At 42.3% G+C, this 23,600-nt stretch overlaps 1 protein-coding gene across 1 annotated transcript; it reads right to left on the minus strand.

Moving 5' to 3' along the window:
- Nucleotides 1–1,413: 1,413 nt before the first annotated feature.
- On the minus strand, nt 1,414–7,790 carry LOC118210559 (cytochrome c1, heme protein, mitochondrial). The gene is made up of 7 exons (XM_035386829.1): nt 7,647–7,790; nt 5,045–5,235; nt 4,094–4,220; nt 2,892–3,049; nt 2,511–2,671; nt 2,300–2,400; nt 1,414–1,872 (listed from the first exon to the last, which is right to left on the minus strand). The coding sequence occupies exons 1-7, from the start codon at nt 7,725–7,727 to the stop codon at nt 1,768–1,770; spliced, it is 924 nt and encodes a 307-aa protein (XP_035242720.1). The 5' UTR covers nt 7,728–7,790; the 3' UTR covers nt 1,414–1,767.
- Between the last annotated feature and the right edge of the window lie 15,810 nt (nt 7,791–23,600).

Genomic DNA, 23,600 nt, shown 5'->3' on the forward strand with positions numbered 1-23,600 from the left:
AACGCGTTCCGGGAGAGCGCACGCTTGTCTCTGCTCTCCGGAATCCTGAGATCGCGATGAGTGGCACAAGTTTCACCACCGAGTGAAATTCAATGCATAAAATACACGTTTTATACGTCTGGTTTGCAGGTAAATGATGAGCCAAAACTGACTGAATGACCAATTCTCACAATTACGCGTTCTTATCTTCTCATGTTGAACTCTGAATAAGACGTTCTAGATGGGTTAGTAGCGTTTTCCACATTATGCATTCTTATGTTCTAGATGTGTGGAATGGCCAGTAGTGCTTTATCTGCAAGGCATAAGAGCATGTTTTTTTTTAAGGGCAATAGATGGACAGTCCCATTGGCTAGAATCCTGTTACAGCCTAATTTGTCAAAACAGTGCCTTCAATAAGTGTTGCCTTGTGCCTGCTGTAAAAATAGCTAAACTGAATTTCAGTACACCCCAGTGAAGGTAATTCTTGAAGTGAAGATATCATTTCGTATGTACCCTCTTACCCTCATAACTAGAGCAGTCTGTAATTCATGTGACAAAACCAAATCTGCCAGGCCATTTGAAGTGATGTCATTGGGATTCAGGCAGCTCCACCTCTTCTTATCACTGAATAATTGGAGAACACTGTGAAGTCACAATCACAACATTTAATAAATAGCAGAAGGTTCAGAGTGTTATTTTAGCTAAATCTGAACTGCAGCCTCCACTAAATTTTCGGAATATTTTATTTACAAATTGACTCTCCTCTTCCCATGCGTTACTTGTGAGTCAGGTCTGAAGAATCGTTTATGCAGGACTTCCCTCACCACCTGCTCTACACAGCTCCTCGTTCTGGTACTGGAGCTCTCAATCCTAGGCTATTATGGGCCAGGACCATAAACCCAGGCCAGATCCCCCCTGCTTTGCAAACTTGTGGTGTCTGACTCCGCCTTCCTAACAAAGGTCACCTCTTCCAGGTAGCATCCGAATCAGCGCATTTGCCTACAAAATATAAAAGTTGCATACTGAATAGTATGCAAGCTTGCTGATTCGGACACTGCCCAGTCATGATGCCGGTGTACTGGCTCCCCCTGATGGTGGAATTAAGTTCCCCATGGAAATTCAGACAGTAGAAACACCAGACATTATCTAATATCATGCTTTATGATTTCACATGAATGTCAGATATATTAATTCATTATTTGTATTACGGTTCCATGTTTGCGTACGTTCACTTCAATTTTGTGCTTTAATGATGTTGCACTTGCTAGCTTTATGTTATTACGCAGGTCAGGCACCGGTGGATGCACTTGCATTCTATTTTACTGTGGAGAAGAGCATTCGCTAAATTAATATAAACGAATGCAATGTTAATGTGAGATTGAACTGGCTCACTCTAGCAGAGTGAAACCCCAACGGAAGTAATTTCAGGAAGGCTGGGTTAAATTATGTCTTTATTAGGTATACCACTGTATATTAAATATTTACACAAGTGAACTCAAGAAAGGACAGTTCACGGACTCAGGAAGATTGCATTGACTCGAGTTGCCCTCAACAGAACAGATGCCGCCTACTGACAATGTCAAATGGTTGTCTTTTGATGATTCATTTGCTTTACAGTGAAACAAGTACGCCGTTGCCAGTAATGCTTCCTCCCCCCCCCCCCCCCCAGCAGAGAAGAACGTGGTCTGGAGAGACACCCTGACGCTCAAAACCGCTACTCATTCAATGTGCACAAAGACCAATAAAATACACTCCAGGAGCTGAAAGGCGTGGGCGAGCGTGGCTGCTCTATTTGGGCGGTCTGTAGGCGATCTTGCGGCTCTTCAGCACGGACCACCGGTGCCTCTTCATGTAGTAGACCAGCGGGGTCAGGATGGCAGCACCCAGGATCAGCTGGGTAGAGGAGACATGGGTTTAAAGAGTGATGAGTCACTGAACACACCTGTTTCTACTGTGCCTGTCATAGTGATCAGTCACTGAACACACCTGTTTCTACTGTGCCTGTCATAGTGATCAGTCACTGAACACACCTGTTTCTACTGCACCTGAAATCAGTCACCGAACACACCTGTCTCTACTGCACCTGTGATCAGTCACTGAACACACTGGTTTCTACTGCACCCGTGATCAGTCACTGAACACACCTGTCTCTACTGCACCTGTCATAGTGATCAGTCACTGAACACATCGGTTTCTACTGCACCCGTGATCAGTCACTGAACACACCTGTCTCTACCGTACCTGTCATAGTGACAAGTCACTGAACTCGCCTGTTTCTACTGCAGCGCTCATGGAAATCTCGCACTGAGCACGCTCTCACCTTCAGGCCCATGCGCTTGCGCTGGTCGTGCTCCGGCTCGGCCGCCCAGCGTAGGAAGGTGCACACATCCTTGGCCACCTGGCTCATGGTGGCCGGAGTCCCTGCGGGAAAAAGCGCCATGTGACTGCAGCCGCAGCCGAACGGCCCAATAGCACGCTTATAACCCAGGAGTCCCCCCCCACCCCCCCAGACCCCCGCCGCGCACGCTCACCATCGTCGTACTCCAGAACCTCGTTGTAGATGGGGGGGCCCATGCCGATGGCCTGGCCCGGGAAGTAAGGGTTGTAATAGAGCCCCTCCCTGACCTGAACTCCTGCGGGGGGGTCGCAGTACCCCGTCAACAAGGAGAAGACGTAGTCCTCCCCCCCGTGCCTGCAGGGAGCCCGTCAGAAACAACAGCGTGAGTAATAATAATAACAAAAAATAATAACAATAGTAATAAAAATGTTATTAACAACGCACTGTTTATACATTTCTTTCACTCTTCAGACAAAGCGCCTTCCAAATAAACGAAGAAAGCAATAAGGAGACGTATGGAGACGTGGAGGACGCGGACACTCGAGCCGAGTAGCGTATTTAGCCAGCGCAGCACCTGGCGTTGACGATGTAGCTGAGGTCCGGCGGCAGGGCCCCGTTGTTGGCCGCGCGGGCGGCCTCGCCGTTGGGGTACGGTTTGGGGAAGTAATCCGACAGCTTCCCCGGGCGGGTGAACATCTCTCCGGTGTCATCCGGACCATCCACCACTTCGATCTGAGAGGAGCACGGTACAGAGACTGAACAGCAATCTCCCGGACGTACTAACTGTAACTGAGCAGCACAGAGACTGAATAGCAAAGCTCAGCCCAGCCCAGCCCAGCTCAGTCCAGCCCAACCCAGCTCAGCCCAGCCCAGCCCAGCCCAGCCCAGCCCAGCCCAGCCCAACCCAGCTCAGCCCAGCCCAGCCCAGCCCAGCCCAGCCCAGCCCAGCCCGGCCCAGCCTGGCCCAGCCTGGCCCACTGTAGCTTCACAATTCAAATCCTGGTCAACAAAGTAATGGAAATTGCACTCAGTAAGACCAGCATCTAATTGGAACAGTTCGGATGTTATGTAGTTTTTTTCTGTTGCATAGACTGCTGTAATCTCCCGGGTTACAAAACAAAATGGCCCTAGAATTTAATTCAGCAAAGTGCCAGAATGAAACAGTGCTTCTGATATCGCCATACTAATCTGTACCAACACCCCAATTCAGACCTGACAATCTTTGTTTTTTTTTTACGCATTTGATGGCATCGCAGCTCACAGTACAAAACTGAAGACGCAAATTCTATTCAGTCCTGTGAAAATGCGCAGCTCTTTAAAAAGAGAACTCTAAACAATGCCAGTGAACCTACGGAGGACAGAATCAGTGAGCAGGCACTGATATCAAAGACAGACAAATGAGATCACGTCGCTTTGCAAAGCATTTGCAAAATCTTAAATCTCCAGAACTTATGCTGAAGAATACTGAAAAATCACTGCCCTTATTTGTAGACACTGCAGGATGTTGTTAACGAAAAAGACAGAATCACACCACTTCTAAAATTGCAAGGACGTAAGCTGTCTGTAGTCCATCCGCAGTCCGAACATACTGTAAAGTCTAAACTACACTGGCGGTACGAGGTTTAAAATGGACATTCTATTTGATACATGAAGGACTCTCTTCCTGCCTGTTCAATTGACTCCGCCCATTCTATGTCCCCCCACCCCATTGGTCGAGGTGAACAGAACCCAACTCCATCACGAGGAGGAGTGGCCAGAGGCCGGTCCGGCGCTTACCTCTTCGGCCAGGGTTTTGACCTCGGCCTCTGTGTGCGACACGCCCACCAGGTTGCGGAAGGCCAGGTACTCCATGCTGTGACAGGCCGAGCACACCTGCTTGTACACCTGGTACCCTCGGCGAATGCTGGCGGCGAAGAGGAGCACAGGTATTACCGTCGGGGGGTTTCTGCTGATGACTCTGAACAGACAGCGTGAGTCTAGAAAAGGCTCTGTAGAGCTTTACTCTGGACGTTTGGCTGGTGGGGAGTAAGTCCGGGTCAATTCAATACACTTTTGGACCGCGTCGTCACAAATTTGAATGAGATATGGCAGGTCGGTTTGGTCTTACAAGAAACCCCTGGAACCGAAATCGCACTCGTCGCGGATCTTTAATCGGGGAGATATCGTCTAACGAAGTTTGGGCTAATTAGCGCGACTCTGTCACTTTGACTCGCCATACCTACATCACTGTAGGTCACAGAGCAATGGCCGGTAAAAATGGGTTCAGATGACTATGAGTAGTCTACATTTTGAGCATGACACCACTAAATATACAGCATGAACAACACATGAAATGTGTCGACTCCGATGCGTTCGGCCCACCATAACATTATCGGGGGCCCACCGTATCAGTTATCATCCTAGCATCAAGCCAATACTGATAAATTTGTCTTAAACTATTATCGGCCAGTGCTGCTGCAATACCGATATTATTCTTCATCCTTAATTTACAACTGAGAGCATTTACAGCCATTCAAAAATAAGGCCACTCTAACTATATACTCCAATCGATAAAGCGTTCAGATTTTGTCACCATTTTGCATCACTACCAAAGTTAGGAATACGTTAGTGTTCAGGCCGACCTCCATTCCCGAAAGCGATCACATGACGGCGGCTCTAGTGTAGCTGCGTGCGTTGCCACGGGAAACGGCTGGCGTGACATTCGCCGAGCGAGGAAGGAGGGGCTACCTGGCGTGGTCCAGGGACGACAGGATGCCCGCGTGGCTCCACGGGTACGAGGGCGGGTGCAGCTCCAGGTCCGAGGCTTTCACGGACTGCTGCAGTGCCAGGGCCAGACCAGCGCCCCCTGCTGCCAATACCCCCAGGGTGGACAGGGCCACCTTCTTTCCCCGAGACAGACTGGAAAACGACATGCTGGCCTGCGCAAGACAGAGACCCCATATGAGTTAGTTCCCCATGGTAACCAACAGGGTTTACTACAGCAGTAAAACAAAACCAAAAGCACTAAAGGAAAGAAAAGGATTAATTAAAAAGCCTTCATTATAATGTCAAATTGTAATAATAATGATGAATAGTAGCCATTATAATAATGGTTTTTAAATGAATCCTTTTGCTTCCTTTAGTACTTTCAGAGTGCCTGGAGGGTCATCTCAGTTGTGTTTTACTATTGCTTTGTTCCCCTAGTTCCAAGAGCACCTACCTTACTTCTCCGCTGTTTTTTTTTTTACAATAGGACCCAGGGCTTACTGTAGTATTGAAAACAACATAAAACAAGAATAAATATCGAACTTAAACCTTTAACAATATATTAAAAAAATTAAAGGAGTTCAAATGGAAAGAAAGATTTTTATCCAACATAATGTTGAAGATGGGCAACAGTCAGAATTAAACAAATGAACTCGGCATGGTGAACGTTTTACTTTACGCTGTACAGCGCTGTGAAAACGTATTTGCCCCCTTCCTGATTTCCTCTACTATTGCATATTTGTCACACTGAATGGTTTCAGATCTTAAGACAAAATGTAAAAAACCTGAGTAAATAGACAACGCATTTTAAAAATTATTATTTCATTTATATAATGAAATACATTATCAAACACCCATATCACTCATATGCAAAGTAATTTTCCCCCTTGAACTTTATAACTGGTCTCACCACCTCCAGCAGCAATAACTGCAACCAAATGCTTTCTATAACTTTGCATCACTTTCACATTGCTGTTCAGGAATGCTGGCCCACTCTTCCTTGCAGAACTGCTTTAATTCAGGCCAACTGGTAGGTTTTTGAGCACAAACTGCTCATTTCAGGTCCTGCCACAGCATCTCTACTGGGTTCAAGTCAGGACTTTGACTACGCCACCACTTTCATTTTGTTTCTTTTCAGCCACTCAGATGTGGACTTGCATTTGTGTTTTGGATCATTGTCTTGCTGCATAACCCAGCTTCAGCTCATAGACAAATGGCTGGACATTCTCCTTAAGAATTTTCTGGTACAGAGCAAATTCATGGTTCCTTCAACAGTGGCTAGTCATCCAGGTCCAGAGGCAGCAAAGCATCCCCACACCATCTCACTACCACCACCATTTTGTCTGTTGGTATGATGTTCTTGCAGTGAAGTGCTGTATTTGCTTTATGCCAGACATAATGGGCCCAATGTCGTCCAAAAAGTTCCACTTTTGACTCAACTGTCCATAGAACAATATTTCCGAAGGCTTGGGGATAATCCAGGTGATGTTTGATAATTTCTTTTCAATGAATAAATGAAATAGTAACTAATACAGTGTGTTTTTGTGTTTACTCTGGTGCAATAGGGTGCAATAATAGAGGAAATACTTTTTCACGACACTGTATAATCCAGTGACCTTCCCCATATTGTACGGGAAGCACTAACTGCTTCGGTCTGTAAATCAAAACTCCAAGTTACCTTTTTCCCTCAGTTAACACCTGTCCTCTATATTCCAAATCAATTTGAGTCATGCGTCGTCTTGAAACGGTAATACTTTGCTATCACATACTTCAGATAATGCTCCTTGTCCTAGTAAGGTTAGTGATATAATCCGTTGCACAATGACTGAAATCATTTGACAGGTGTTCCAGCAGTAGAATTCAATTATACACCTATTTTCTCATGTCATTGATATGTCAGCTGTTATCAACTTTGGCCACTGTCAAACTTGCCGGTTTATACATTGCTATCCCACCATTCATAGCAATTGCTGAATCCTAAAAGCTACAACAGCGTATAAGATAGACAGCTAGGGTACGTCAAAATCAACAAAAAAAGGGCAGTTAACATCTGTAGTCATAGAAATTATGGTACGTCTTAATAATTTCAATTATTAAGTGCTAGCTGACAAGGCCAGCACACGAGTAAAATTCAATTTTATTTGAAATAATGTTAGGGGGTCTGTATAACGTTAGGTTCCAACGTTAGCTTGCAAGACTGTACGTTTTCATACCGTCAATCAAAACAACTAGTCTAACGTTGTCAGGGATTCTTCACAGTAAGAAGAAATTTCATGCAAGCTAACCACATACTACCTACTAAATACACTACGTTATTCTACACGTAGTAGCAAATACAATCATGTCGTTTCCCTTAATTTTGATAACTGGGAATATGACATATCATAACCGATAACTAGCTATCTTCTGTAACTAGTAGTAACTGGGAAAGTAGGTGTATTTTGGGGGATCCTCAAATGACCTTGTCCCGCCACTATCCTGACTCAGAACACGTATGGTACAGTCATTTTCCCTGTTGAATTCCGAAAACAGACACTTCCAAGCATTTTAGACAACCACATCACCGAGGTCTACACAATCTTACCCGGGAAGAATGGACTGCTTTCGGCGCGGCCAGGAGAGTCCTCCCGGTACCGGTCGACACCACCGCTCGCAGGGCCGCCATCTTCTTCTCTAACGGAGTGAGGGCTTCCGCCGCTTAGGTCGCGCCCTCCCCCCCTGGTAAATTACACAACCTTACAAGAACGTTTTTATTTTTCGTTCTTAAATTCTGAAACGTTGTGAAATACATACATTATACCATCTGTGCAATTTTAACACGATTTCCTCCAATATTTTATTTTCCTAAAATATCTCATTTTCGACATTAAATAACATATTATTTAGAGATCACTACCTAGTGGTTGGAGGACGTAATGGTAAATTATCCTACCCATGCAACCGAGTTGGATTGACCCATTTCTCCACACTTGGCTAAGTGCACTTATTCGACATTACTTACGCACTTTGGTGACGTATTGTGATGTGGAACGTAAATTTGCATATAGTGTGCAAGTATGTATTAAGTGTCCAAGTGCTCAGATCTTTTTATTTAATTTAATTTATTTTTAACAATTGGGACACGTTTTGTGCCATAGTCCCTATTTCAAATAATTTATTGTAATCACTGCTATTAATTGCTAGTAATAGCAGTGGAAGGCTTGATGTGGCTTGCTAACTACAGACAAGTTAACCAAGCTTGGAAATGTTATATTCAAATTAACAATACCATCATAATGCTACCGTATGAATAAAACATAAAGTTACAACATTTGCATCTTTGCAAACATCTTTCTTGCGTTGATATTTCTTCAGTAGCATTTTCCTCCAGTAAAAACACAAGCCGATACATCATAACTGGCATCAACAATAAACATTGCCAACCTGGGGCATTGTGGGTCTGTGTACTTGGCCAAATGCTGCTCTGGAGCAGTTTTAGCGTAAATCTGGATAAAGTGTACATCAAGCGCCCTACACTTTTGATTATTCAACAAATGGGACGCATCTAATGCACTTATGCTAAGCACATGAATGCACACGCCAAGTAATGTTCTAACTGCACAAGTTTTTCCACTTTACACTTAACGCTGCTCCTGCATTTCCGTTAATAACTGTTGAAAATGTCTTTTACACTCAAGTGTTTCAAGTGCACTGAAGAACACCTTTAAGTTAATCAATCTACGTGCAGGGCACAACCAGCAAGTTGGAAAAGGGAAATATGCATTGTAAATAAAAATTTAGTTACCCATAGGTTTCTAGTTAAGGTAGATGCATGTGCATAGCTAATGTTAGCATTAGGGTTTACGTTAGTGTTCTAACTTAGATTGTGCACACTGTCCATCATTAGCTTCGTGGTGTGATGTGTGTTGAATCCATTCATCCATCAATTATCTACACCCGCTTATCCTGGGCAGGGTCGCGGTGGGTACTGGAGCATATCCCAGCATGCACTGGGCGAAAGGCAGGAATACAATCCACTGCAGGGCACACACACCATTCATACCTATGGACAATTGAGAGTATCCACCGTGCTGCCCCGTGTGTTGAATATTGTGTGACTACATTACAGTACAGGCATTTAGCAGATGCTCTTATCCACAGTGACTTACACAACTTTTACATACCATTTACATTGCATCCATTTATACAACTGGTTATATTCAAAAGAAATGCAGGTTAAATGACTATATAGTGTACCACAATGTTTTTGTTAATGTTCACCAGCGTCAAACAAAAAATCTGACAGGTAGTTCCCGCTGTCGCTACAAGTCTATACAGTTTTACTCAATGTAAGATTAGACTCAGGGTTAGGGGTTGATGAGGTGTATTTGGAGACTCAAGTCTTGACGTAGTTTGTGGTTCTCTCAACAGTTCTAGCTCTGTTCGCAGCTGGCAAGCAATGCTGTGACATATAAACAACGAAGACGGATACTATGGAAAAAGGAAGTGATGTAATATAGGTGTACACCAGTTTCCTGTCAGTGGCAATAGTGATGACAATCTCCTCCAGTCCCAATTCACCTCCTAATCGCTCCGCCTACACACTAACACTCATTTTGCGTGTTCACGAGAGTCATCATCTTGTACAAGGGTTGTCCCAGAACTGAGTGAATCAAATTTTAGCAAGGGGTAGTGGCTGTTCCACCCTCTAACACTCCCTCAATAATGAAGAAATTACAAGTGCTGTCTTAAAACCCGAATGCTCACCCAGCAGGCATCGCTTGCTTAATGTCATTACTAGAGTCATTAAAGCATGGCAGAGCTAACCAGGTTTTGAATGACTGCCATGTAATATATTTCCAATTAGAAAATTGTAATTTACCATGACAATTACCATGGCCATCACAACATTGTCTTGTTTGCAAACACGTGTTGTCTCAAATGATGAAAATTCTGTCAATTAAAGTGTTCTGATTAGACTAACCTAAATTGCGATGATCATTATTTGTAACGCAAATGTGGCAGTTCAAAATAGCCCACTGCACCCAACTGTTAAGTTGTATTGTTTTAAGTGGCGATGATTTATTACTGATAACAATTCATTCTTAGTAAATTCCGACCAGGGTCACCAGAGCAGAGCAAAAGTGCATCCCACACCTGCTGCTTTTTATGTTCCCTACTGATCCAGTGTCTGCCCTCGCTTGATAGTGCCACTCACAATTAAGCGCAACTCAAAACAGAGGAGGAGGAGTGATCAGGGACGGATATTAGGACCAGGGGACTGTATTAATGAGGGAGTGCTCTTGAACAGTTGCTAACAGTGGAAGACTTAAGGGATCATTTTTATGTTTGCACATTGTTGTTTAACTGTTTATTCTTCAGCAGTTAAATAAAGTTATTTTGCCCTGACATATATAAAGATATATTTTGTTTAAGAGCTGATTCAGCGACAGCAAGAAGAATATGTACATGGTTGGAACAATGTAGAATGTGCTATGTATATACACTACAAGGCCAAAGGTATGAGGGCACCCCTTCTAATTAGTGGGTTCGCCAACTTCAGCCACACCCATTGCTAACAGGTACATAAAATCAAGCATACAGCCATGAAATATCCATAGACAAACATTTGTAGTAGAATCGGTCGTACTGAAGAGCTCGGTGACTTTCAACATGGCACTGTCATGCCACCTTCCCAGCAAGTGAGTTTGTCAAATTTCTGCCCTGCTAGAGCTGCCCCGGTCAACTGTAAGTGCTGTTATTGCAACAACAGCTCAGTCGCGAAGCAGCAGGCCGCACAAGTTCACAGAGTTCACAATAATAATAATAATCTCTAAAGCTAACTAGATGGAAGGGAATAACTAATAGAACAAGGTGTTTAAATATAAGACCAAAATGATATCACAATTTAAAACAAATGTGCTAAATCAGTTGCATGGGTAAAAAAAAAAAAAAAAAAAAAAACATCTAGTCATTACAATTATTGCATGGATTTAGGAAACCCTGACCTTTTTGTTCTACACCCTTTTTAATCCCGCTGACTTCAGCTGTCTATCAGTACCATGTTATGACTTAAAATGCCCCTACTCGTGTTGATCTAATCCCTTAAAATCTAATGTGTTAGTACCACGATGCTTTAATGCAGCCCTAAATGCCAAATAACAGATATGCATTTATATTGCATTTATTTATTTGCCGGAAGATCTTGTCCACGGCTGCTTAGAATTGGGCGCATAGTGGGAATGGGAATGTTTTTTGATTTCGAGTTGTAAAAAAAGAGATGTGACATCCTTTCTCCTCGCCAGACAAACTGCTCTTTGTAAAAATCAGAAGGAACACAACTGTTATATGCTACAGGTGAGCCGTCTAGCCCACTGCCCCTCTTTGTAATTAACTTGTTTTTAACGACTGGTTAAAGTCTCTTCTGACTACCTATGCCCATATTGACCATATATGTAAGTCATGACTGTATTTAACAGCTGGCTAGTCACAGTAGTGCTGCTTTGTCTGTGTTAGTCACAATATAACTAAAAAGAGAATGTAAATTTGACAACCTTATTAGCCCAGTGCAGAAAACAATTAAGAGCCATAATACAAATTTAAGATAAATTCTGTTGGCCGCTCCTAAAAAGAAACAGTCGCACCTAAAAATGTTATAATTTTTTTCTTCCAAAAGGTCAGAGAAGTATTGAATCGGATATGCAAAGTTTTCCTCTCCAACATGTAGCCTGTGAGCTAAGATCTGGTTAAAATAATGCACCGTAGAAGCCAACGGTCACATTCTCTACTCCGGCATGCTAGCTGGGCTCGATGCGTGTCTACAATCTTTGGGAAATAAGAATACAGTTAGTTCTACAATGTGATGCAAAGGCAGCAGATTGGCTTGTTTAGTAAAATATCACATTTATTGTTTGTGCTCCTCACAGCGTCAGTCAGCCAGCGGAGATCCCGCCATGGAGAACAAATTGATTTTCTGTACTGAAGGCCGATGTTTTACGATCCTGATAAATGGGTGCTATTAGTTCCTCCAGGATTTCGCGGATTTTTTTTGTGTTTGTTGCGATCAAAAATTCTTGATTTTGCAGCGGCTTTTCTCAAATATTGCAATGCAATTTGCGATGTTTTATGTGATTTTTTTGCGGTTAAATTGCGGGAATTGGCAAAAATAGCAAGTCGAGGAAAAAATCGCGATTTTTGGTAGCCTAATTCTCATGATAAGACCATATTTCCCATAAACGCCGTCACTTCCTGTTTTGCCGTTTGTTTTGATGATGAGAGGAGAGGTTGAAGAGCCTTGCTAACTGTAAACTAGGAGTTATTTTAATACAATTTTAATACTTTTTTTTTTTGGAGTAAACCAAGTTGCATGCAGTGATGAATGGTCTTTCCCAGCGGAGCAACAAGTAACGTTACACAGGTCGAGCTTCGCTATGCTTGCTAATTATGCTAGATAGCAGTGTTGATAAAAGAGATTGTCAGAAGGAGCCCTCTGCCAACACAGATATTGTGTCATCAGAGAACAAATTTATTCACAAAATGGATCACCATTCAACGTTATTGAAGACTCCTGTGACAGATAAGTACTTATGATTACTTTCCCTATCCATTTTGTCATGCATTTCTTTATGACCACAGACCCTACAGACGCGCTTTGCTACTTATTTTTTATACGCGTTAACGCATGTATGTGGCTCTTTATACGGCACTGGATTTGGTCATTTAATGCGGAGAAATCGCGGGAATTTTGCAAAATTGCAAGCACCAGCAAATATTGCGAGTTTGGTTGAATTTGCATTAATTATTGCGATCGCAAGATCGCGATTTCCTTTCTGGCGGGGATGCTCTTTAGATAAAAAACACTTTAAAAGTGTTCTCATCACAGGTGAGGAAAGAGGGAAACCACAGGTACACTCTCTGAGTGAGATCAGACTTTCATTCCAGACCGGAATTAATGCATTGTTGTCAACTGTCACATTGCCTTGTTACCAGTGGCAACTATTTGTGTGTGCGCGCATGCGCGTGTGATACTGGTCATGATTATTATGCCCTGATTGTACACCACTCTTTTATATATACTCAGTACACTTTGTGCTGAGCCAAACCTGAGGGATTGCATAAGCTACTCTAGCTCTGCAACAAAGTTCATCCGAAAGACTGCAGAGCCTCTGCCCTCAAAAATCACATGAACTGTTGGAAAATGTTCTTGCATTCTATTGACATTCTTTACACTTAAATTCCAGTGTCTGGGGCAGTCCTGTGTGTCGCGAGCTACGTGTGCATATGTGTACCACCTCTCTGTCTGTGTGCTACCTGTGTATCTGTGAGATACCTGTGTGTATGTGAGCTAACTGTGTGTCTGGGAGCTAACTGTGTGTATGTGAGCTGCCTGTGTGTCTATGTTTCTCATCCAGGATCTTACATAGCTACTTGTACAAACTCTTGTAATCTCTCACCTGGACTCCTATAAGGCCTCCATAATCTCTCACTTGGACTCCTGTAAAGTCTCCATAATCTCTCACCTGGACTCCTGTAAGATCTTGCTTGCTGGCCTACCAGCCTGAGCCAGCAGGCCCCTGTCTCTGTTGTAGAATGCTGCAGCCCACCTGATCTCCAACCTGCCCAAATTCACACATGCCAACAGACTTTTGAACACCCCTCACTGGCATTTGGTGGCTGCCTGCATTCAATTCAAATCACCAAGCTGTGAATGGTGCTGCCTCTTCCTATCTGCACACAATGGTTCCCACCATATCATCCAAACAGACCTTTCTGTACAGCATCCATTTGCCAGCTGGCTGTCCCACTCTTCCAGCTCCCAGCAGCCTCTGCCCCCAGTCCCCCTCCTCTTCCCCCTCCCCCTCCCCTGCCTCGATGGTGGAACGACCTTCTCTGGTCAGTCAGGAAATCAGATTCAAGGGCTGTTTTCTGCAAACATCTTAAAAAAAAAAAAAAAGACCCAAGTTGTAAATCGTTGTTTTGCCTGCAGATGGCAGCATAAACCAGGAAGTATAAAGTAGCATCAGGGCTTGGAGGAGGCATGTTGTGTGCATGAAGGCTGTTTCCTGTACGAGGACAGGTGACTAGTGTATCACTGCAGAACTTTCATGTCTTCCCACATACTTTTCTATGTAGGCAAATGAAAACAGTTTAGCATTAAACCTAGCATTTTGATACATATTTAAATATTTATTATTCCAAGTTACAGCTGGGTATCGCATATCCCATTTTGCTACTGTATACTATACTTTTATTTTTATTTTATTTTACCTTTATTTCACCTGGAAGATGAAAGATAAGGACTTCCCGTAGCTGAGTATATTAACAGTACTTTCATATGCTATAATTTGTTATTCAGTACCTTTATGTTGTTAGATATGAATGTGAAATTGTTTCAGTTAATGCCTGCTATGCAAATTCTATATTATAAATTATTGGGTTTGTAATAGTTTTAAAATAAGTACCCAAAAGCTCAAAGAAAGACCTGTAGAATATTTTCTCCCATACGGCTGATGTTCTTTCATTGGGCTGAAGAAAACTTCTGCCTGTGGATGAGGAATCCTGCCTAATAAGGATATGAAACGTATCGAATGAAGCGAGAGAACATATAAATCTCATCTATAAAAATGTGTTTCTACGCTGAGAGAGCAGTGGTGTCGAGCAGGGGGTTGTGTGCGATTGATTTGGCATGTTTTTGAAATACAGTGTTTATGCAGCAGGAGTTTAAATATTAATAGCTGTGGCATTTCCTTAATTCCGATGGGAGCGTGCACCGCTCTGTCTTCGTGGCTGACGGACGGGGACCGTGATCGGTATCCCGTGGAAACCAGAGCGGACAGAAAACCCCCCGCGGGCCAGCTGTTTGGGGTCTGCCGGCCACACAGGGAGTAACAGGACCTCCGGCTAGGATCAGCCAACAGCTGCTGATCTTCTGAGACAGGATCGGCACTCGGGCTGATCTCAAGGGTCTGATGTGTGACTTTAACCAAACATTTACTTTAAAACACCCATAAAATTGGATTAATAAACACATGTCCAGTAATAGCTAATCAATATGGGCTTTGTGCTTTTAGTTGTCAAAGAGCTACAAGGATTAAATATTAAAATGTACCGATAAACTATGTATAAAAACTTGTTAATTAGCTTTATAATCAACCTGCATTTGCATCTAGTTACAGAGTATTAATTATAGTAAAACCAAGATGGCAATTAGCAATGAGTAACTTCTGATAAAATACACTTCAGGACACTGTCAGTCATTAAGTATACTGTAAATGACACTGTTTACAGTTTTACTTTCATATTTGGGCATTTAGTTGATGCCTATCCAGAGTCAATTACAAGCAAGTGTCTGTAATAAGGCTAAAATACTAGCACTTCACCTGTAAAATTAAGCTACAGACAAATGTGAATCAATTGTAGATACAAGCACAAACATAGCTTATTACAATTATTCTAAAGACCAGCTTGGCACACATCATCGACAGCTAGACAAATCTATACTATTATCCGAAGAGAGTGTTCGCCTGCCATTAGCTACTTTTATGTTCACAGCATTGAGGCATTTGGCTGGATCCATGCTGGTGTCATACAGTGCAATCCTAACTTTTGCTTTATGGTCTTGGTCTCCTTAATTGCTGCTTGCAGCTATATGTTACTGTTGTTCACATTCAGGATGTTCACCTCCAGGTCTGACAGTGCTGGGTACTCTACAGTCTGTAGGTGAATGATGAGCCAAGATGGGCTGAATTATGTATTCTTAAGTTCTAGAGGGCACACTGGCCTGTTCTCCTCATTATGTGTTCTTATGTTCTAGATGGGCTGAATGGCCTGTTCTCCTCATTATGTGTTCTTATGTTCTAGATGGGCTGAATAGACTGTTCTCCTCATTATGTATTCTCATGTTCTAGATGGGCTGAATGGCCATCATGCATTCTTCTTCTTATTCTTTTTCTTTCTTGTTCTTGTATAAATATAGATAGGAATAAGCCTGTTTAAACTCAATAAGGTATAAGCTCACAAATATGTGAATTAACACTACTGGTGACTGAGAGCAATGAAGTTCTAGAACACTGACTAAGAATTTAGAAAAAAACATTTGTTTTAAACCCACTCTTCAAAGGGTTGAAGATACATGCACGGCTTCCAATTATGGGTGGACGCCTTCCCCTGTCTGCGACTGGCCCACAGGAGCTGGTCTTTGTCAGAGCAATCCGCAGGGAGACCCCAGAGCTGAGCGGTTGCCCTGGGCGACCCCGGTAGTAAAGTCTCTGGCGCGACTAAGCAGCTCAGCTCAATACCAATTCAGCAGCCCAGGCTCCACTGACTCTAAGGCTACTCTGAAGGTGAAGTTCACAGATCACAGTCAAGGCTTGGCCAGGACTGAGGAGGATCTGGCCATGGGTAGGGCCGACCCAATGAGACGGGACGTTAATCTCTCCGCGGCACGCTGCCTCTTCATAAAGGGCCTTCTGCCCAAATGTCCCACGAGTGTCGCCAAGCAACCGGATGGAAATGCGCTCCAGTAAGACCCTTTAAGGCTTTAGTACACCTCGCTGGCCTTGTGGCTAATGTGCGTACTGCGGACCCAGAAGGCTGGGAGATGAACCCTGAGCAGGCCCAGAGCACAGAGGCAGTGCGCTGGCGCTGTGTGTTAAGAGCGATGGATTATGGGTGATGGCCTATCGACAGACCCGCGTCGGCGCGTCGGAGCGATCCGCGGCTCCGCGGCGGGGATAATCTCGCGGCGCTGCGGGCCGCGGCGGCCTCCCGGGCTCCGACATCGATTCCGCTCAGAAATGGCGGGAAATGGCGCCGCACCCTGACGGGATGTCACGCAGTCGCTCCGGTCCCGCGGAATAAATCCCTTGCATTTTGAAATATGGCGGGTGGTCTTTATTATTTTGTTTAAATATGAAAAATTCTACAGGTCCTGGAGCACCTGTTTAGATAGGCATCATCATGAACGCCAGTACGTACCAAGATATTTAAATAACAAAACAATGCACCCCCCCCCCCCAATGAGCTTACAAGATTTCCATTTTCATTTAAAAATGAAACTTTTGAATGCAATTCACTAATGACAAGTTTATACAGTTTAAAGCATTTTTAATCATGAAAAAACTGGTTTAAGCAGGTGTGTCCAAACCTTTGACTGGTACTGTATATCAGTCATTCCAAATAATCTTTGTCCAATTGACACTCTTTCAAATTGTATTGCAGACATAAATATGTGGATGACTCAGAACTTTCTAAATTTGAACAGATAAAACTGAACAAAATGAAACAGCAGTCATGGTTATTGCTGATAAGATCAAGAGAGAACAAAAATTGTATCTCTCCTTAAAACTAGAGCTTTAAATATAATTTCTCAGGAGAAAGAATTGGGTGTCTTATTTGACAGCAACCTGGATTTTGACGCACATATCAGAAATGTCACCGAAACTGCTTTTTACCATCTAAGAAATATTGAAAAAGTTTAACCTTTCCTTTCCGAAGAAGATTTAAAAAAAAAACTGATGCGTGCATTTGTAACAAGCCACCTGGATTATTGCAGTGCTTTATTCACTGGCCTTCCATGCAAAGCAATTAATAAACTGTGACTAGTTCAACATGCAGCAGCCAGGGTACTAACTAGAGCCAAGAAATGTGCACATATCACTCCTATTTTAAAATCATTACACTGACTGCCGATTGATTTTAGGAAGTTCTCTAACTGGCTGTTAAAGCTACCCATGGATTTGCCCCCGATCATTTAAAAGATCTCATAGTAAAATATGTTCCTGTCAGAGCTCAGATCGGATCCTCAGATTCTCTCTGATTGTCCATCCCACAGTCAAGAACTAAAACGTATGGGCAGGCAGCTTTGGGCTCATAATGCTCCCAGACCGTGGAACAAGCTTTCTTTGGACCTGAGGACATCTGAATCTGTGGAGAAATCTGAAGACCTACATTTATCACTGTGCTTTTCCTTAGGAACTATTTTTTTAAAACTTATTTTAGCAGTTTAATTATTTAATCTTATTAATTTTAATTTTAAAAAATCCTGCCATTTTATTGTTATTTGTGCTTTTAAGTAATTTATTTCACTTACTTCACTTTTATTATATATATATATATATATATATATATATTCTACTGTTTTATTCTTGTCCTCCGACTTGTTTGCTTTTACTTCGGTTGCTTTTTTTTGTAAAGCACATTGAATGGTGCTGAAGTGTTTGAAATGTGCTTTACAAATAATGATAATTATACTATTATTATATTCAAAACAATTTCAGAATAGCTTCTCATTTTCGAGAAATACCACATTCATCGTGGTTTTTGAAGGCTGCAAATATCACCCCAGTGCATTCCAATTGGAGCCCTGTCTGTGGATGTCGCTGAGGGGTAGCACACTCAATTCTGAAGTGAAATAATGGTCTCTACTATTCACTATCATCCCAGACTATCTGAAAATAAGGCATAGGTTCATAAATACAGAACCCTATCCTGTACCCTGAGAAAATATACATTTTCCATTGCATGACATAAGCAGTTGTTCGCACCATATTTGAATAGCTGCTCTGAAAATATGCGTAACTTTGACTAAGCAAAGAATGATTAAGGAGGTGCATAAATCTCCCAAGTCTGGATAGGGCTTAACATGTGAATTGTAAGCAAAGCTTTCTCGTTATATTATAGGGACTCGTCAAATTTAAAGAGCTGTTTGTGTTTATATTCTTGGTATTATGAGCCTGTACATTTCCCTTGTTTTGTAGCTTTGTAAAAGGAATAAGAAATCCTCATTAACCAAAACCTGAAGCGACATAATGAGTGTATTGCTAAATAAAGAAAGTGGCATTTATTAGTGAAATGCTTATTTTACCCTGTTCCTTTTGGCATACCCCTGCTGTCTAAGCCATATAGGATGCTTTAAGATCATTACTTTCACACATAAGAAGCACAAAGCATTAACACAAATTCCAACAATCAGATTCCGACCACTATTCCGCCCACAAATTCCGACCTACGCATGAATCGGTTTCAAATGAAATAATGAAATCAACCTACAATTCATTTTTAGCATCAGCACAGCAGGGAGGTTCTCGGTTTACCTTAGTAATATGCTACCACAGAGTTTTCGTAAGGTAGTTCTGAAAACATACTGGAGAGGAACAGGAGCTGTCACTCAACCCCCCCCCCCCCCCCGAAATATGTCTTTCATGGCAAAAAAGAAGAAATGGCAAATCTGTGTCATTATACACAGTAAGGCACTCCAGGAGATGTACTTATGTCAGACAAAAAATGGAAAATAATTGATCCTGTAGTGTTGCTCTCACTGTTGAGGCCGCGATGATTAACACTAGTGGTTTCCATAGTAACGCCCGTGCATTTGAGGGGCAAAGGGAGTAGTGGAATGGCTGTTGCCAAGGCCAAGATTCAATTTGGTTGGGGCACTCCTGGGGATTAGGCTAAAGCCAGGAAAATGTAGCAACGTGCATCTTCTATGAACTCCACTCTACCTGCAATTGCACAACATGTAAAGGACAGACTTTAACACATAATGGGATGGCTTCCCAGGCTGGGATTAAGCCTGGTCCCAGATTGAAATGCCTTTCTAGACTGGATTAACAGTAATTTACTTTCTAGGTCATGGATGTAAATTGTCCTAGATTTAGCTTAATCTAGACATGACTGATCTGATTTCCAGAACAACGATTAGTTCTAATCTAAGTCTAAATGAGAGTTTAAAATAAACCTCCAAGAAGGCAGGTTTAATTTCAAATCAATGGTGCATGTCAGGGGAGACACGTGGATTATCTGGACTACTTCAATGAAGACCAATGAGCACCACCAGTCAGACAGGCACTTATGCAGGACATCAGTTCTCAAGATTGTAAATTGCATACAGTAGATGAGATAGTGATCATCTCATTGTTGGAGCCCAGTCTTACATCTTTGTCCCAATGAGGAAAGCCTGTAACATCTTGTCTCCAAGTGCTGATCACTTTAAGATTTTTGGCACGTGGCATCTCCAACCATGAATTTACTTAAATGCAACAACAGCTTAGCAACGGTGGTACAGCCAAGCGCTGATCTGCCCCAGGGTCTAGTAGAGCACATTCTGGATGTGTGGAAGAGTCGTTGCCAGCACCTTCAGAAGACACTGTGTTTTGAACCAAGATGATGTTTCATTGTCAGCATTGCAAGAGCTGGTCTTCACAACTACCTGAAACAGCATGGCTGCACAAATCACCCAAAAGTATCGGAGGACCATCCAGATGCTCCCACAAAGGAAACAGACGATGACAAAAAAGAACATGCATACACAAATACTTTTGCATTGCACTAATTTTCTGACTACTAGATGCATTTTGATTCTTTTGGTCTAAAAAAACAAGAATACAGACTTGATTTTTGTAAGACAACATTTATTTAATAGATTGAGCTCTTTTGCACTGAAGCTGGTAATGACACAATGACATTCAAAGCATTTTTAGACATCCTTTGTTGCATCTCTCTGTTCTTAATCTTTGTGTCCAATTCAGCCTGCAGTATGTCCATTTTCATTTCATTTCCTTCTCAAGATTTTTCTACTCACGCTCATCAAATTTAATGACCAGCCTTTCATGGATAGTCAGTACTTGAACAGTAGTGGCACCAACCTTCCTCCTTGCTTCTGCAGATGTGGAGGTTAGACTGTCTTGCAACTCTTCCAATCTGTTTGTATAACTTGCCTGTAGAAACAACAGGAATATGTGTCCAATAAACAGTCTAAAGCTGCTTTCACATGGATCACAGTAAATAAAATATACAGACAAGTGATTAGAAGAGGAAATTTAAGGAAAAACCTGAATAAATGAGTGGAGAAACATAATGAATGCGGATGCTTCCATACAGGTGTACTGCATGCTACAGTTAAGCAATTAACATCCTATCATGCTCTGTGGCTTGAAAAAAAAAAAAAAAGCCTGAGCAGGCCCACTTGACCTTGATTTTGGATCAAGATGGCAAGAGGAAAAGATCAAAGTGACTTTGACAGAGGGTTAATTATTGGGGCATGGATGGCAGGAGCTTCAGTCACAAAGACTGCTCAACTGGCCAGTGTTTCAATTGGACTAAAGTGACATCTGCTTTTAGATCTATGGGAAAGACATCAGTAAATAGGGCCGGAAATTGTGGTTGAAAGTCATAAGACTTGTGACTGTGATGCCTGTGCATTAGTGCGATATGTAAGGAAAAGAGCAGCTCTTTCTCAGGTGGCTGAGAATGTCAATGCGGTTAAGTGATCAGACTGTGTCAGCAAGTACTGGCCATCAACAACTACATAGAGAGGAATATTATAGTAGGGTTGCTGAATATAAACACCTAATTACAAAGACAAATGAACATTTGAGAGTTCAGTGGTGCAGAAACCATAGGCACTGGTCTACAGAGCTGTGGAAAAAAATGTTATACAGTCAGATGAGGCCTTTTTCCACGACAACTGTATGTGGCGTAGACCAAGAGAACTGTATAGGCCTAAATGATTGACCCTTACAGTGAGGGGGTCCGGTGGCTCTGTTTTGCTGTGGGGGGAATTTTCCTAGCATGGTTTGGGTCCACTTGTCCCCTTAGAGGGAAAGGGTCACTGCAAATCAATACAAAGTTATTCTGAGTCATTACCTTTATCCCATGACGAAACATTTCTGTCCTAATGGGAGTGGTCTCTCCCAGGATGACAATGCCGCCATCCACAGAGGGGTCACTGAGCGGTTTGATGCGTATGAAAATGATGTGACTGATATGCGATGGCCTTTGCAGCCACCAGATCTCAACCCAATTGAACACCTATGGGAGATTTTGGATGTGTTAGACAGTGCTATCCACCACCATCATCAAAACACCAAATGAGGGAATATCTTTTGGAAGAATGGTGTTCCATCCCTCCAGTAGTTCCAGAGACTTGTAGAATCTATGCCAAGGTGCATTGAAGCTGTTCTGGTGGCTCATGGTGGCCCAACACCTCACTAAGACACTTTATGTTGGTTTTTCCTGTAATTTCCCACCCGTCTGCATGTTACGGTGCTCCTGCTCGGTGATTGTACTGTCATATAGGTCATTTCCAACACAGATAGGAAAAGGATGTTTGCGCTTGGTATAAATCTTTCCCTAGGCTATGTTAGAGAAAAAGGCAACAGAATGAATTTCTTGTTTTCCATGTCCGTGTCATGGTGGTTGTGTTGTGTCCTGTTGCACCACATCCGATTTGTAATTCCGTTGAACACAAGGGTATAAAGTTAAATCATTTCAACTTCAACAGCAAGTGCAGTCTACCGTTGCCATCGACAGCGTTCCTTGCTGTCTGAACCAAATTTTACCGTTGTGCTCTCGTCCACTATAATGAAGTCCAGTTTGTCGTCTACCGTTATCCATATGAAGGCGGCATAATACTGTAAATAAAGATGGAATGACAGGAGGACAGTCTGAAATGATGGAAGTGGATTTGGAAGGGAGTCCCATCGTTACATATGAACAATACAGGAAGTGTCAGAGGAGAGAAAAATAAAGGGAAGGAGAAATATACTTGTATACCCAATGTAGGTTCGCTCTGTCTCATCTGAACTGTCCAGGTGGTCATAATCTGCTATATTCTCTCCATTATTCCTCACAGCAAGTCACCCAACTGGCCAGTCTCTTTATTTTGAGGCCCAATCCCAAGCTTTTTTTGGTCTGTTCTTGGTTTCATAAGCACCCACCATTCAGTATTGAGCGAGCTAGAACTCCATAGTATAGAAGTAACTAATCTGAAGTTGTGCTTCAGAACAGCACTTTTTAAGACATGATTAACAATTCTGAATTAAGGCGTACTCCTGGCCTAATTAAAACCCTCTCTGGGAAACCAGCCCAACGTGTATAACTCAAGGCCTTCTCTAAAAACATAAATAAAAAGTGCCATCACAATGTCAGACTTATAGGAATTATTGTGCAATAAATCAACATTAAAATTAAAAATCTTTAAAACTTATATTATTGTTTCCTAAAAACAATCTATAATTGCTGCAAAATAGTGAATTAAATCTAGCTGCATCATCAATGTAACTCACCTCCAATGGTAGCAATATAACAACCAGTTTTGGGCAGAAGTTTTTCCAGTAGTGGTCATAGTGTCACTATTTCCGAAATCAAATAGCTTTCGCTGTAGCTAAACTGTTTTTTAAAATATTTGTTTTGTTTTTTTAATCAAGTCGCACAGCAGGCAGTGTTCACAAAAGCTATGCCATTACATTTCCCAACATATTTCCCTGACTCAATACCAATGAACAGTTCAGTGCTCAATACAAAGGAAAAAAAACAGCATTATTGCAGTGGTAACGTGTCACAAGTCCTGTGTTCTCTGGTTGTTTGGAATTGGGAAATGTGTTGAACTTCAATAAAGCCCTTCAGGCATTTGTGACTGATATGTGCTTTGCGTCAGGCTTACTGCCTTAAAGGAAAGAGAAACCAGTGTGCTGCAAAATATTGCTCACGGGGGCTTCATGTCTGAAACTGGTCTCTGCCAGTGTAAAAACACATGGAAAAGGCAGACTTCTGAAATGAT

This window comes from Anguilla anguilla, chromosome 13, assembly GCF_013347855.1.
Source record: "Anguilla anguilla isolate fAngAng1 chromosome 13, fAngAng1.pri, whole genome shotgun sequence".
NCBI lineage: Eukaryota > Metazoa > Chordata > Actinopteri > Anguilliformes > Anguillidae > Anguilla > Anguilla anguilla.

Bases quoted from the DNA above. Each gene is read 5' to 3' on its own strand.
- LOC118210559 (XM_035386829.1), bottom strand. From the start codon at position 7,727: ATGGCGGCCCTGCGAGCGGTGGTGTCGACCGGTACCGGGAGGACTCTC. The intron at 2,401-2,510 runs GTGAGCGTGCGC...TTTTTCCCGCAG, and splicing joins GGTTCTGGAGTACGACGATG to GGACTCCGGCCACCATGAGC. The intron at 1,873-2,299 runs GTGAGAGCGTGC...TCCTCTACCCAG, and splicing joins GCAAGCGCATGGGCCTGAAG to CTGATCCTGGGTGCTGCCAT.